Source organism: Patiria miniata, unplaced genomic scaffold (assembly GCF_015706575.1).
Source record: "Patiria miniata isolate m_02_andy unplaced genomic scaffold, ASM1570657v1 HiC_scaffold_15, whole genome shotgun sequence".
In the NCBI taxonomy this organism is placed as follows: domain Eukaryota; kingdom Metazoa; phylum Echinodermata; class Asteroidea; order Valvatida; family Asterinidae; genus Patiria; species Patiria miniata.
In genome coordinates this window covers 4308549-4324551 of record NW_024037053.1, presented here as the reverse complement: position 1 = coordinate 4324551, position 16003 = coordinate 4308549, and the positions used below count along the sequence as shown (strand labels likewise).

The following is a 16003-nucleotide window of genomic DNA, read 5'->3' as shown; positions in this document are numbered from 1 at the left end:
TAGGCACAATTTAAGTAAGTAAGTAAGTAAAGTCTGTCACAAGCCAATGTGGACAATCAGGCCGGCGTTTATTGCCAGTTTCAGTGGCATGTTACGACTGAGAATATTTCTATTCCCCCTGGACGGGATGCTAGTCCATCGCAGGTTACTCCCAGCTAATGCCGGTACCCATTTATACTCCTGGGTGGAGAGAGGCAAGTGGGGGTGAAGTGGCTGACCCAAGGGCACAACATATGACCAGCAGCTGGCTTCGAACCCCCGACCGTCTGATCAGGAGTCACGAATCCTAACCACTAGGCCACACTCCCCCCCCCCCCCCCCCCCCCCAGTGTAACGCATGTGTAACAGTATCTTAAAATCAGGCACACTTTGGAAATACATCAAAAATTGAGTTCTGGAAGAAAAAAAATTGTGGTGAATTTTTAGTGGATTAAAGTTTTGTTTTTGACTACACCTCCGGCAGTGGTTCCTCTGGCTCCACCGACAATCCTAACGCCGCCAAGAACTTCTTCTCTTCTTCGACGTAGTCAAGGTAACCGACTCGCATCTTGCTCTCGACTTCCTCCGTGCTCGGTTCGGGAGGCTGAACCATCTGTGGAGAGGAGACGGAGGAGAGGTGAACTTTGACACAAGGTCAAAAGGTCAAGTTAATTTAAATATTTACACAACTCGGCACTGCGGTCTGCTTGCTTTCTTGAGATGAATTTGGCAGATAATAATAATGTGTCTTTATACAGTGCAGGTATGATCTGTCTCTCTGTTGGTTAGTAACAAACTTCAGCATATGCCTTGCTTGGCAATCAATCACCTTGTCCCTTAGGCCCTCGCAACAACACATGCCTCAGATCTCCACTGACCAGCTACTAATTTATTTCAGACATGGACAATTGGGTCACGAGGTCACTTTCGCATTGGGGCTAGCACAGCACTGCACACAAATTGGTGTTCCACATGCTATAAAACGCTCCATGCACCAACTGACGTTCAACAAACTAATGGGAATCCTTTTCAATTGACAGTCACGACCACGTGAGTAGTTGTGCATTATAAGAACAGACTTTCACATCATGTACATGACTTATAGGCTACAGCTGGTCTACAGTTTGACCGCATCTTCCAAGATCATTTTGAGCTTGGTTACCTTCTTTTCCGCCTCTTCGGCCTCCATCTTGCGTTTGTTCTGGACGTGGAAGTCCTGCCGTTTGTCGATGTACTCCAAGCGCTTGACCTCGCGCTCGATGTAACTGGTCATGCTGGACAACTGATGATGGAAACAGAAAGCCATTAGATGCAATCGAAATCCTATCAAATTCAAATAACTGCAATCAAATGCAACCAAATTCAATTGGATCCCATCAAAAGCTATCAAATGCAATCAATGCCAACATACTCCAAAAGAAAAGTTGTATTCACTCAGATTTCATCCTCCCAACTTTTGGTTTCAACTTTTTTTTCCTCAAAAATATTTTTACACCATTTCAGATTAGATGGTAAAAATGAACATGGGTGGAGAAAATACAAGATTTTGCGTTATTTATGACAACTAGCTGCTATGAAAAAGATTAGAAATGAATAATGACAAGAGCTAACCTCTCCAACGGTAGCATGACGCAGTGACCAGGGCACTTCTAAGATGTGTAAAGTCCCAACACTGTCAGAGACCGCCAAAAGCTGCTGCTTGCCTGCAGATAACAAAAATAATCATTCGGATACATCCTCTCAGCTAGAGTGTTCCTCATCCAACCTGGTGGTTGCCCCAAGATGAGAGAAATCACATTGTCCAGCGTTGTAGTCGAGTCCATCACAACTCCAAAACAAGTCCAATCAAATGTAAATCACAAGTCCATTCACAAGTAACAGGGTGAACAATGACAAAGGAATGCCTTTGTAGTTCATTTGAATAGCTAGAGACTTGACTTGAGACTGAAGGACTTGTGATGACTTGTGATGGACTTGTGATGGACTTGTGATGGACTTGTGATGGACTTGTGATGGACTTGCAGGGACTTGTGATGGACTTGTGATGGACTTGTGATGGACTTGCGATGGACTTGTGATGGACTTGCGATGGACTTGCGATGGACTTGCGATGGACTTGTGATGGACTTGTGATGGACTTGTGATGGACTTGTGATGCACTTGTGATGCACTTGTGATGGACTTGTGATGGACTTGTGATGGACTTGTGATGGACTTGTGATGGACTTGTGATGGACTTGTGATGGACTTGTGATGGACTTGTGATGGACTTGTGATGGACTTGTGATGGACTTGTGATGGACTTGTAATGGACTTGTGATGGACTTGTGATGGACTTGTGATGACTTGTGATTGACTTGTGGGGACTTTTGAGGACTTAGGACTTTTGAGGACTTTTTCGGACTTGTGATAGACTTGTGAGGATTTGTGAGGACTTGTGATGGACTTGTGGGGAACTGTGATGACATCTGAGGACTGTTTAGAGCTTGTGATGGACTTGTAAGGATTTGTGAGGATTTGTGGGGACTTGTGAAAACTTGTGACAGACTTGATCACAGAAATGCATCACAGTCATCCGAATATTCAGGCTTCCTGTTATATACTGTCACCAGATTGGTGCATATATGAAACACCTGGAAGTCTGTATGGTGCTGACTTACTGTTAACAACCCATGGATAGATCTGGGTGATGGTCGAAGCGGACACGTTCTGTGACAGGGACGGCTCATGGGTCTTATCCAGAAGGTCCCAGATATCGATGTTGCCATCGCTACGTCCAATGAAGAAGACAGCCGGTCGGCTGGGCGACCAGTAGCCTGCCGTCAGTTTCTTGGGAGCTGTGGCTGAGTGGATGATAGGGCCACCCTAAGAGAAGGCAAAAGTGAAATCAAAGCCAGGATTTCATGAAAGGCGTTTTTGAAACTATTGCTTCACTACAGTTTCGGTTTCATCACCGGCTCCAGAATCATATTCGCCTTTAATATCCTCAAAAAAGGAAATGGAACCCACTAGAAGGTCACAGGTGCGAGTACCGCCCTCTTTCCCAGATTGGCCACGCCCCTTTTCCTCACCTCAATGCCTTCTTTCCACAGAGTGAAGTTCCAGCCACCCACGGCCAGAATGAGATCCTTGTAGAACGGCGATCGCTGGAGTGTGTTGATGCCCCAGTCATGGTAGGACTTGGCAAACTGGGGCCGCGGAGCTATATATCAAGAGAAGAAATGTAACCAAATATCAATTTGTTTTGGGGGTTACTCCATTTTTGAAAAGGTGATTGAAGAGAAAACTGAAGTAAGACTCACGTTGGATCTTGCCGGAGTCGGTGTCCTTCTCAAGTTTCCAGTCAGCGTACACAAACTCACCAGCCTGTGAAACAATAAGTAAGAAGTAAGTACGTAGTGCCCAATATCCTCAACTTTAAATTTGCCGTTAAAAAGGATTCTACTACAATCAAAGCGACAGGCCCTCTAGTTAAAAAAGTTGGGTTTCTTTAGCATAAACTTATCAGTTACAAGCAGCTGTTTGATGTTATGATATCACTGCTGGGGTTTGGGAAAATGGATGTAAACTATGACGTACCTCCGTCCCAACAAAGAATTTGGAGGTGACGCCCTCCAAAGGTTTCTTGTCTTTGGCCGAGCCGGTCCTCAAGGAACCACCCATGCCCATGCTGCCACTCATACTGATGTCTGAGGCTTTACTCCCTTGCTTCTCAGCTGGAAGAAGAAGAACAGAGTTACGGACTTGTGATTGACTTGTGATTGACTTGTGACTGACCTGTGATGGACTTGTGACTGACTTGTGATGACTTGTAATGGACTTGTGATTGGCTTGTGATGGACTTGAGATTTACTTGTGACTGACTTGTGACTGACTTGTGATTGACTGGTGATGGACTTGTGATGGACTTGTGACTGGCTTGCGATTGACTTGTGAATGGCTTGTAATTGACTTGTGATTGAATTGTGATTGGCTTTTGATTGGCTTGTGATTTACTTGTAATTGACGTGTGATTGGCTTGCCATTGACTTGTGACTGACTTGTGATTGACTGGTGATGGACTTGTGATGGACTTATGATTGGCTTGTGATTGACTTGTGATTGGCTTGTGATTGACTTGTGATTACCTTGTGATTGACTTGTCATGCTGGTGATTGACTTGTGATTGTCTTGTGGTTGACTTGTGATTGACCTATGATTGGCCTGCGATTGACTTATGATTGACTTGTGATTGCATCATTAGGACGTCACTACAAGTCTGATTACAGCTGCTTGTGTCTCCCAGTTCACTTGATGACAATCAACCAACCACCACCCTCCCCTTTCTGCAATTGCCCCGCCCATATTTCAGGTTACTCCTCCTTCCCTCTACTTACCGACACTTCTGTCTCCCTGTCGTTCCTGTATACTGATCCTTGTCACTCCGTATTCCCCGTTGCCTTCAATCTTGCTCACTGGAAACTGCCGAGCCAAACAAATTCAAAGACCACTTTGGTAGTTTAACATTAAATTTAAAGGTATAGTCCATCATTTGCAGCCATCCGAAAAGTAACTGGCATAATTATTGTTGAAAAACAAACTTGGTTGGAAGATAGTAAGGGGACTAAACTCCCTGTGAAATTATTCTTTCTGGCAAGCTGTCATTTTGAAGTAATCAACGAAAGAAGGCATTTCCAACGGTGATTCTTAAGAAGCACCGTAGGAAAATTTAAAGTAAATTTAAAGAAAATTTTAGTAGTTCGTTTTGTTATTCAGCGCAGCGCGCACAAGTATTGGAACGACGCACACGCGCGCGCGGTTGTTATAATTCGTCGGATCAGTGCGCGACGTCGCGTATAGCTGCAATTCAAAACAATTCAAAACATGATTCAGTAACTTTGGATTTGAAATTGAGATCTTAGAATGCTGTTTTTCTCGGAATGTACAGCTGAAGCTTAGCTGAAACTTCATCAGGTTAGTTGCTCAGTATCCTTCATTAGATTTTGAACTCTTTTGTTGCTTCAAACGAACAAAATGCACAAATTACAAATGATGGACTGTAGCTTTAAGGCCATGTCCAAAACTAAACTGGTTCCCAGAGCTTTGGTTACATCTATCGTCAGCTTGTTCATCTATCGTCAGTTGTAATGGCAAAGACCTAGACAACAGCCCTAGACTAGAGACGCGACTTAATATACAATTGTCAGTGCTCCATGGAGAAAGTATCAAGCAAGAGCCAAATTTAAGCCTGCAACCTTAGAACAATCACCACTACACAGGAACAATTTTTTGTACGCAGGCACGTAGCCAGGATATCGTTTGCCCGTTACAAAATAGAATTTTTCGTCCTGTTCATCCATTTGCACATTCCCGATTTTACTTATATCAGCGTCCCGATTTTGCTTTTAAAATCTCCGTCCCGTTTGAATCTGCCACTCTGCTACCCCTAATGCAGTTGTTTAAGCAGCATTCTACTCTTGCCCCTACTTCTGTTTTAAATATGGAATATTCTGCGTAGTAGTACAAACCTTGAGCGTTGGTTTCCAGGTCAGGTCTAGATGCTTGAAGGTGGTAGCGATGGCTAGTGGGTTATCTCTCTGTTTAGCGTCGTCTACGGACGGCGTGTGGCCCTTGGGTGGTTTGGTATCCCAGATAGCTATATAGCTGATAGGGGAAAAACAAATCAAAGAATGAATAACTAAAGTTGGCCGACCAATATTCAGAGGATGAACGAATATTCGGATGTTCAATATAATCGGCACGGCCCTAGCGGACTTGTCAAGAGCAATGCTAAATATTCTGATTTTTTTAAAGTTGGTTCATTCTGTAATCATTCTATAATCATTCTATACACTTCAAATGTTTATGGCTATGACTATTCACTGTAGCGTGTCAATGTCTAAAAGTGAAGACACAGCCGGTAAACAGCCATTTTTGGATGTGGCTATACTCACCCATCCGTTGATGCAGTAAGAATCTGGTTGCAGGTTCCTGTCTTGTTCTCAACAACAATTCCCATGCGGGTGATCTAGATAATAGAGAACCATACAAGAAAATGGTATTAGGATGAACTTAAACACCGATTTCCCCCACCCGAGTGATTTTTTTCTGACTATCACTCAGAACAACACTGAGGATACAGTGTTTATAAAAATCCGTCGCTGCAGGGCAAAACCTAATATTAAATTACATCACCCCGACGTAAATTTCATCTTATGAATAGCTTGGTTGCGGTACCCACTGCTATATCAGATTAGAACCAGCCGGCCAACCACGGGTAGCTCGGTGGTCGAGTGGTAAGAGGTCTTTACTAGTGAGCACTGTTTGTGTTGTGTTGTTGCTTTGTTTGTTTGCTCTTTACTTTGTTGTTGTTTAACTCTATATGATCTGGCACCCATTACAGCTCGAAAATATCCGTTTTGTGATTATGTTCAATCCCGGAGACAGCACAGTAGTATGCGTTTGTTGTTGTTTTGTGTGTGCTTATTATTGTTTGTTGTTGTTATTTGTTGTTTACCTCCATATGAGCTGGCACCCACTGCAGCTCAGAGATAGCCGTTTTGTGACAATGTTCAATCCCGGAGACAGCACACTGTGTTTGTTGTTGTTTTGTGTGTGTTTTGTTGTTGTTTGTTGTTCATTTGTTGTTGTTTACTTCCATGTGATCTGGCACCCACTGCAGCTCAGAGATAGCCGTTTTGTGACTATGTTCAATCCCGGAGACAGCACAGTAGTTTGCGTTTGTTGTTGTTTTGTGTGTGATTATTATTGTTTGTTGTTGTTGTTATTTGTTGTTGTTTACCTCCATATGAGCTGGCACCCACTGCATCTCAGAGATAGCCGTTTTGTGACAATGTTCAATCCCGAGACAGCACATTGTGTTTGTTGTTGTTTTGTGTGATTTTTTGTTGTTGTTTGTTGTTTATTTGTTGTTGTTTACCTCCATATGATCCGGCACCCACTGCAACTCAGAGATAGCCGTTTTGTGGCTGTGTTCGATCCCGGAGACAGCACAGTAGCGTATGATAGGCATCTGATCTGTGTTCTCATCCTCAAAGCCAGGCTGCCGGGGAAAAATCAATAAAAGATCATCAACATCTTCAAACTCAAGTGTGAGATTAAAAACATGGCTCAAAACTAAATTGAACTTTGGCTCAACAAAGAGAATACAATATAAAACAACAAAACGAAGACTAAGCATATAGACAAATCCAGTCATGTAATCACTGTACCTTCACATGGCCCCCCTCAATGGCCAAATCATTGTGCTAGCTATTGTGCAAAGCTTGATGGGTTATCTGAACAATAGCTAACATAATGCTTTCGCCATTGAAGGGGGCCTTCGTGATAGAATTGACAGCGTGACTCAATTGGCTGATGGAGACAGAAAATGAACATAAAACCCCAAATGAAGATATAATACAAACCTGAATGCACTTCCAAATCAGAACAATTTAAAAAACTATACTTTAACAACAATATTTTAACAACAACACTTATGGTATATAATTATTTAACGCTTGAAAAACAATACAATGCATTCAAATATGAGGTCATAGGAACAAGAGACATAACTTAAGCACTGATTAAAATGTTAGATTTTGTGAATTCAATAAATGTCAATATTAGAAGTTAGCGTGATTAAACTCATGTAAACAAAGCACATTAGCAAAAGTGGATGAACACAAAAATGCAAAGTGAACAAACACGTCAATATCTCTATGAACAAATGTTGACTGGAGCTGGGTTTGAACCTGCAACCACCGGATTGCCGTTCCGGTGCTCTACCAACTGAGCTATCCAGCCCTATGTTGGCAGTTCCCCAATACGTCAATCTCTTTGTTCAAGGGGCACAAGTCCGAAGCCCAAAAAACCGTATATGTAGCCAGGGATCACGTCCAAAGTCATGATGCTATCAACATTAGCAATGCGGCAGAACTTAGAAAAGCCAGCTGTTTAAAGCTGATGATGTTCAAATGATGCTTACTAAAGACAAGTACATCTTGCACAATTTAAACAAATCAATGTACCTCTCCAAGTGATATTTAAAAAAGTTTTAAAACATCTTGTTTAGTACAAAAAGGTGTGGCAAATGAACTGGACTTTCAATTCCGCTAGTGGTGAGTATATTTGCAACGACGAATGAAAATGAGCAAACAAAATAGAGGGTTCACATTTTTGACTTGAGATAATGTAAGTATGTGACTGACTTGTGATGACTGGTGATGACTTATGATCGACTCATAACTAACTTGTGATGTCTTACGACTGATTTGTGATTGCCTTGTGATGACATGTGAGAACCTTGTTACATCTCTGCAATCCCATTGAATTTGAATGCAAACCCTCTGTTAGAACTTGTGAAAAAAAGTTTAATTTGTTACAACTTTCGTGATTATTGTGAATGATTTGTCGCTATTACCTGGTCCCTGCCTCTACCATAGTGCTGCATGGGAAAGCAAGAAAAGAGCATTGCATGGCAAGGCAGCGTGAGAAGAAGAAAAATCGAAATAAGATGAGAAAGAAAGAGAAGAAAGCATCGGTTAAGCAACCTTTTACACCACAAAAGGGACAAATAAAATATTCCAAATCACCTCAAATACACCACAGGAGAAATGAAAGTTTCCCATTAAATTCAATCCTCTCCAACCGAAACAGGAATGTTGTGTTCAGCACAGCCAATGACAAAGTATTGTTGATGTACCCTAACGTTGCGAGGCCCCTAATGTGGCACACTTTGATTCTTCATCTCTAGCGCCTAGCTAGACCAAAAGTTTTACCTGAAATTTCACAAATTTCATCAAGCTTGAAATATTCCAGCTCATAACTCGTGAATTTATCTACCTGTTACAAAGTTGGCAGAGAAATTTACTTCGGCGTGATTTTCCGATTTTATTTCGAAGTGCACAGTGAACCCTTTGAAAATGCACCCAAAAATAAGAGAATAATTTTCTGACAAACTTCTAGTTGGGGTATGTAAGTAGAGATAATAATGGTTTATCAGAACTTATCAACTTCAGAAATACTTAAATGTTAACTTTGGATTTTCCGAAATTTGTTCAAGTGCACCATGTTAAGGAACACTCGGCTGATTTTGTTCCCAATTTCTGGACGCCACCGTTTTTTTTAATTGCGGACTTAATTTCATGACACTAAAATTGTTCACAAAGGTTCAACAGCAAGCATTATTTACGTAAAAGTACCAGTATTTAACTGAATGAATTTGAAGTTTGTCAACAAAGAAGTTTAGAAACATGCATGAGGAAAGTCAGGGTAAATGTCGAAGTGCGCCTCGTTAGGAAACACCACTGTTGGTTGTAGAAATAGTGGACAAAATCTGTCGCTGAGCATGGTTGAGGAAATGCTGAAGAACGGTTTCTCAAACAAAATAGTGCTCAATGTTTGTAAAAACGAGGACAGTTATGAAGCCACTTTTTTTAAATAGACCCACTACCTAATTAAAAAATCAAAAAATCTGTGCGCTAAAGAAAAACAAAATGAGTGCATATTTTAATGCGATTTTTGTTTTAAAAAAGAAGAAGACATTTTTCAATTTGTTTCCAACAACTTACGAGTTTCATCATGGAGTTCTTCTTGGTCTGTTTGCCGCGCTGGTTGCTACGGAGACGGTCGGCATGCTTACTGATGTCCCACATGACCACCTGGCCGTTGATGCAGCCCCCAGCGATGATGTTGGGATCGGACGGGCAGAACTTGAAGCTGAAGATGTCGTCCGGGGCTTCTAACAAGATCTTCAAAAAATAAAATAATAATAACAAAACTTGTAAATAATAAAAAATAGAATAAATGTTCATTCAAACTTCACAGTGTTTTATTGCAAATACTGTTACACTGACCTGTTTAAAGTTTTGAGTTCAAAGATGCTACAAAAAAAACAAGAAAATAATGCTGTTCTTGCAATCTGGTTCCCTGACCCTACTTCTGACAAAACGGACCAATTTATAGCCGTCGTGGATTGTCAGGACTGGGAACCAGACTAGCTGGCCTGCACCCGTTTACGGATGTAAAACTAAATTTTGGTAAGTTGGGGGCAGTATTTGAAAGAAGTCAGTTTTTTCCAACGATGGTCGGCCAACCATCATTGGAAATTGATACAAAAATTCCACTTTTCTTAGAAATGACAGCACATCAGGTGCCATGACTTCACAGGATGCTTGAGACTATCATTTACCTACAGTCAAGTAAGGTATCTCATAATAATTTGGTAGTTTTATTTTTCGATGTTTGCAACTGTTGTATATTTTACCTTTAAAGGGAATATACAACATTTGCAAACATCGAAAAAAAAAACTACCAAGTTTTTGCGAAATACCTTAATAGGATGTTGGTAAATGACAGCCTGAAGCATCCTGTAAAATTATGGCACCTGGTATACTGTCATTTTCAAGAAAAGTGGTATTTTTGTATCAATTTCCAACGCTGATCGGCCGATCAGCGTTGGAAACAACTGGCTTTTTTTCAAATACTGGCCCCAATTGACCATTGCACTTGTTTGCAATCGATTACAAACCTATGAACGGGTACGAGCCAGCTAGACTGGTTCCCTGACCTTACAATTCCCCAATGTATGTAAACTGCTCTGTTTCTTCTTATATGGAGTCAGGGAACCAGACTACAGGATAATGATCGTTTTTCTTGGTTTTTATAGCATTTTCGAACCCAAAACCTCCAAAAAGTCAGTGCAACTATATTTGCTTTATATTTCCAACCCCCCAATTCCATCCATTTCTGAAAATTACAGCAAAAGCAAATGATGTATATTCCCTTTAAAACAAAACACACAAATTATAAATTCATGATAACAAAAACAAAAAGTTATTGAAGAGGACAGGGTAAGAATTTTAAAATGAACAGAACTCCGGCATAAAAAATTCCAAAAAGATAATTTGTCACAAATTTGAAACAGCTACTCTTATTCACCTGTGGGTGGATGGGATCCGTGAAGCTCCAGAGTAGAATGAGGGAAGGGTTCATGATGATCTTAGAACCGTGATCCACCCGATCATCGAAGGACATTCGCTCGGCGCAGGACACGGCAATAATGCCTTTGACGGTTGGGTGCCATTCTATGCAGGTGATGGCCTTGTCTTTGCTGAACTGGAGGTCCGTGAAGGACTGGTACTCCTAGGAAACCAGGACGGGGGAGAAGAGAAGCAATTACAGCAAAGTATCTTGCTTAGGGACACAAGAACCGAGGAAATAGGGCAAGCTAGTAAGCTTGTCCCAGGGCACACAAAATTCTATTCAATTGATTCAGAATGTCTATTCCTGCATCTGGTTTATACAATGGGACGGATAAAGCCCATTACTGGGTATTCCTATACAAGAGCACTGCCCGGTTCTCTTTACCAGCCAACAACCAGGCGAATTCACAAGAGAATGTATGTTTTTATCGTACCTTGAGGTGACTGTCCGACTTGCTTCCAAACGTGCTGTCTTGCTCAGCCAGGGCGAACCAGTCGTCAAAGAACACGTTCATGATCTCGTTCTGCTGTAAGGCCAACTCAAATCTGAATCACAAATAGAGAGAAAAAAAAGAAAACAGTGAGAACAAATGAACAAGTCAGATGCCATCTTGTCATTCGTTAGTAAATCACAAGTCAATCACAAAGTAATCACAAACTTTTCACAAGCTAATCACATGTCAAATTCCCAGTCAATCATAAATAAATCATAAGCTAATCATAAGTAAATCACAAGCTAATCATAAGTAATCACAAACTTTTCACAAGCTAATCACAAGTCAAATTCCCAGTCAATCATAAATAAATCACAAGCTAATCATAAGTAAATCACAAGTCAATCACAAAGTAATCACAAACTTTTCTCAAACTAATCACAAGTCAAATTCCCAGTCAATCATAAATAAATCACAAGCTAATCATAAGTAAATCACAAGCTTATCATAAGTAATCACAAACTTTTCACAAGCTAATCACAGTCAAATTCCCAGTCAATCATAAATAAATCACAAACTAATCATAAGTAAATCACAAGCTAATCATAAGTAAATCACAAGCTAATCATAAGTAATCACAAGCTAATCAGAAGTCAAATCACAAGAAAGATCACACAACTGGGGATGAACAATGACTTGAATCACACAGTTCACTTGAAAAATAATGACTTATAATATAAATCTAATTTTCACACGGACACCACACTGACCTGGGTGTGACATGGTTGAGAAAGTTTAGAATGTCTTCCGACTCCATCAGTTTATTTTTCTCCTCTTTATCGAATTCCCGTGGGAAGTACTGAGTAGTCTGGTTCCGAGGATGCTTCCTGCAAACAACAAACCAAAAAAATATTTTTTTTATTTCAGTTTTAGGATCACTAGTGATAGCTCTTGTTATGAATGAGGCAACCCAGTTGATGTAAATGCGATGACATCAACATAAATATCTTTAAAGATAAGAATTTTGGGGAAACAAAATGAAATTTGGAATGGTTCTACCAGTCAGTCTGTGTTCCGTTTTCAGTGTACGTAGGCACGGCCTGCACGCCATAATCCATCTCCACTTTCTTCACGTTGAAGCTCTTGTCCTCGTACGACGCGCATTCGATGTAGCCATCCTTGACGTCGTCTGCGTTGCGGTCCGTGAATGTGATGGGTGTGCCAAACTCGCGCCGCACTCTCTGAATCGTCATTTTGATCTGCCAGCCGATAACAAAACAGGAAGAAATGCTGAACAAAGCGTCCCGGTATTGAATATTTCGTTTTGGAGACTCAATCATTTCAGTGAAACAATTTTTTTCAATTTTCCGTTGCAGGTTTCAAGTATAAAAATATATTTTAAAAACAACATCCAAAGACAATTTTGGTTAAAATGTTTTCGTTTCCAAAATTGCTTATTCACCTTCGGTCTGCTTTCGGAGACAATTTCATCTTCAATGTCCATCTCGCTGCCTAGCGACACCCATTCCTTGGGTTCCGGAGGAATGTAACGATACACCACGACTTCTTCTTCTTGTCCTTCCCCGCCCCCTTCACCATCAGCTTGCTCCGCCCCTTCCTCTCCCTCCTCAGACGGTGGCTGCACATGAAAGAAAGAAAAAATGACAATGTGATAAAGGGAGTGTTTGGGATGTGTATCTGAGTTGACTACAAGACAATCATAAGTTTAATGTCACATGTCAATCACAAGTCAATTGTGAACTACATAGCACCCTCTACTGTTTATGCACAGACCCGATACAACTGCATAAACTTGATCAACTCACATTGAGGATGCGCTGTTTGGTCTCCTCAGTTAGAGCGATGTAGAAATTCTGTCCCATCTTGAAATCTGGATCAAACACGACCAATACTTCATCAGCTGGGTAGTCCTGCGCCAAAGACAGAGTAGGGAAAATAATTAACAGGCCATGTTGCGATTTACTACAAGTGTCTGATGATTTTTTTTTCTCATGATGCAAACAGGATTTGCACCATCAGTGACAATTACTCTGTAAACGAAACATGCATTGTCCTTGGACAATGTTTGTAACCCTTCTTCAGTTTGTCAAGTAACAGGCGTGCAACTGGGAATTTAGAAAAAACGAGGAAACTCCAAATGACACAAGACTTTGTACAGTATTTTTCAATTTGTAATGGCATTCATGAGAGGTACAAAACGAGGAAATCAGCGGATCTGAGGAAAAGTTGCATGTCTGCAAGTAAACACTTAGTTTTTGAAACAGGCAATACAAATTTTCAAAACTGATGAGAACTCAATTTGTCTTGTTCGATCAAATAAATTATAAGGTTGAGAAATTTTACCAGCATTTTCTGCTTGACTGGAAAGAAGTCGCACACAGCCGCCCTGGTCCTCAGGTCTTGCAAGATGCCCTCCTTAGGGATGAGTTTGCAAGGGTTCTCCTCGGTCACGTCAACATCGGCAACGCACCCAAACAGCTCCTGGGTCTTGGAGGCCAGAAAAAGGGGCATGATGCCATCTGCAGAGGGTGTTCAAGTCAACAAAACTTTCCATACATTACAATTTTAAGGTGCTTTTAAGAAATCCTTCGTCACATTACCAAAAATACATAATCAATATTATAATAACACAAGTTTTTACCATACTTTACCTTTGTCATTGCCAGACGGTTTTTCCTCGACTTCGTCTTTCTTTGGCTTGGAGGCTTTTCCACCTGCTAATGAAGAACAAAGAAGAAATAAAGATACAAAAAAAGTTAACTTCTAAAACTTTTTGACAGTGCCATGAAATCTGGTTGGAAGGGCATTGTTTATTGGTCCAGTTCAGAAAGAATGTAGTATCCTGATGCCACTTTGGTGGGTAGTTGTGTAAGGAGAGTTATTAAAATGATTCTTAATTATCTAATACCAAGTTTAGGTTTCTATTAATATTTTCAATCATTTTTATGTCGGTGAAGGGCAAAACCTAATTTGATTTACATCACCCCGACGCAAAATTCCATCTTGTGAATAGTTAATGCAGTACCCGCTGCTATATGTACATCAGATTCGAAACAGCCAACCGATCCCGTTAGCTCGGTGGTCGAGTGGTAAGACATCTGTACTAAAAAGCAGGAGTCCCAGCCGAGTGATTTTTCCAACTTTCACTCGGGAGGTAACACACTGAGTATACAGTATTTATACGTCGGTGAAGGGCAAAACCTAATTTGATTTTTAATCATGTTGAAGAGAAAAAAAAGTTGTGTGAGATTCATCTATACCTGGTTTGCCAGCTTTTCCGCCTTTTGCCCCGCCTTTCTCAGCGGGCTTAGCCTTAGCTGCCGGGGTCTTTGCTGGTGAAGCACTCCTCCTGCTGGATGCCGATGGGGAACGAGACTTGGACGTCCCCCCACTGCCCGGCTTAAGCCCCTCCCCCTCCTTGGCCGTGTCCTCCTCCTTCTCGTCCAGCTTGGCCGTCTCCACCTCTTTCTCAGAAATGGGGCTTTCGTCCGCCATGTCTAATTTTTCCTTCTTATTTGTGCTACGACTTAAAAAGTCCGGTTATCTGCAAGAAGAGAATACACAAAATTCTTAATTTTTTCCTAATTTTGGTTTTACCAATACAATTACCAGTGAAGCATGCTTAGCACTAGCACTATAGCAGTCACCTTAGTTGGAGGGCATCTTATGCTATTTTCAATTTAGTAACAATGAGTGCACACAAGGTATCTAGCAGAAAAAAAAACAAAGGCATTGCACTAAGAATAGTACGCATAACTCCATAATAACTTGGTAATCCTTACCTTTAGGACCCCATTCTATAAGGTTAAAAGACTCACCAAAACAGCTGACTAAATGACACTCAAAAGTGACATTCTGATATAATGACACATTTGAACAGTTGGCAATGACACCTTCTTGAATATCAGCAGGGTTAATTTTGTAGAAAGAGGGCAGGGCTTTGATTTATGACCGGTTAAAGATGACGATGAAAAACAGGAAAAAAAAGCAAGATGGCGAACTGCAAAAAAGGTAGGAAAGTCACATTTTCTTTTTTCTTTCAAAATTACAACTAACAATTAACATGAGTTTATCTAAAGAAAAAAGACTACGTTAGCCTGCAAAGTCACTTTGGTACTGGACAGTCATCTGCAAAAGTCAGTTTTGAACAGAACTCGTTAAAATAGAGGTGTCCTAAAGATAAGGATTAGGCCTACCAATAACTTAAATAAGGTGTTTCACGGCATTAATATGCACCATCTTGTTCATGCTACGGGGCAAAAAGAACACCCGTTGCTAGCATTTTGGAATGTACGCAAGCCATGATGACTTGGTTGGAACAATCAATGGAAGCGCAAAAGTTTTCTATTGACGATTCGTACACAGCAACGCGTGTAAATTTGCCACGTCTGCAAGATGGCGCATATTAGTTCCGTGAAACACCTTATTATTAGTACACACGGCACGGACGGCCTGCCAGACGGCGTCAACATGATGGTCAAGCCGCGGGCGCGGCGGGGCCCGGGCGGGACCGGCCGCGCCGGCCGGTCTTGCGAAAAAAAAAAGACGTGCTGAGTATTTCGTGGTGTACTCGTTTTTCCTAATATGGGAGGCTAAATTACATGA

The 16003-nt window shown here is 41.1% G+C and overlaps 1 protein-coding gene across 2 annotated transcripts; it reads right to left on the bottom strand.

Annotated features, from left to right (window-relative positions):
• Nucleotides 1-304: 304 nt before the first annotated feature.
• LOC119722500 (dynein intermediate chain 3, axonemal-like) lies at nucleotides 305-14954 on the bottom strand. Of its 2 annotated transcripts, XM_038192655.1 has the most exons (22): nucleotides 14659-14954; nucleotides 14050-14115; nucleotides 13742-13917; nucleotides 13204-13308; nucleotides 12840-13016; nucleotides 12437-12636; nucleotides 12148-12264; nucleotides 11378-11489; nucleotides 10900-11103; nucleotides 9531-9710; nucleotides 8381-8404; nucleotides 6899-7021; nucleotides 5913-5986; nucleotides 5487-5622; nucleotides 4356-4440; nucleotides 3559-3695; nucleotides 3282-3345; nucleotides 3051-3181; nucleotides 2640-2844; nucleotides 1591-1682; nucleotides 1142-1261; nucleotides 305-592 (listed from the first exon to the last, which is right to left on the bottom strand). In XM_038192655.1, the coding sequence occupies exons 1-22, from the start codon at nucleotides 14891-14893 to the stop codon at nucleotides 449-451; spliced, it is 2907 nt and encodes a 968-aa protein (XP_038048583.1). In that variant the 5' UTR covers nucleotides 14894-14954; the 3' UTR covers nucleotides 305-448. The 2 variants fall into 2 exon arrangements, with proteins under 2 accessions (XP_038048583.1, XP_038048584.1); XM_038192656.1 differs by lacking the exon at nucleotides 8381-8404 and having other exon boundaries at nucleotides 14659-14953.
• Between the last annotated feature and the right edge of the window lie 1049 nt (nucleotides 14955-16003).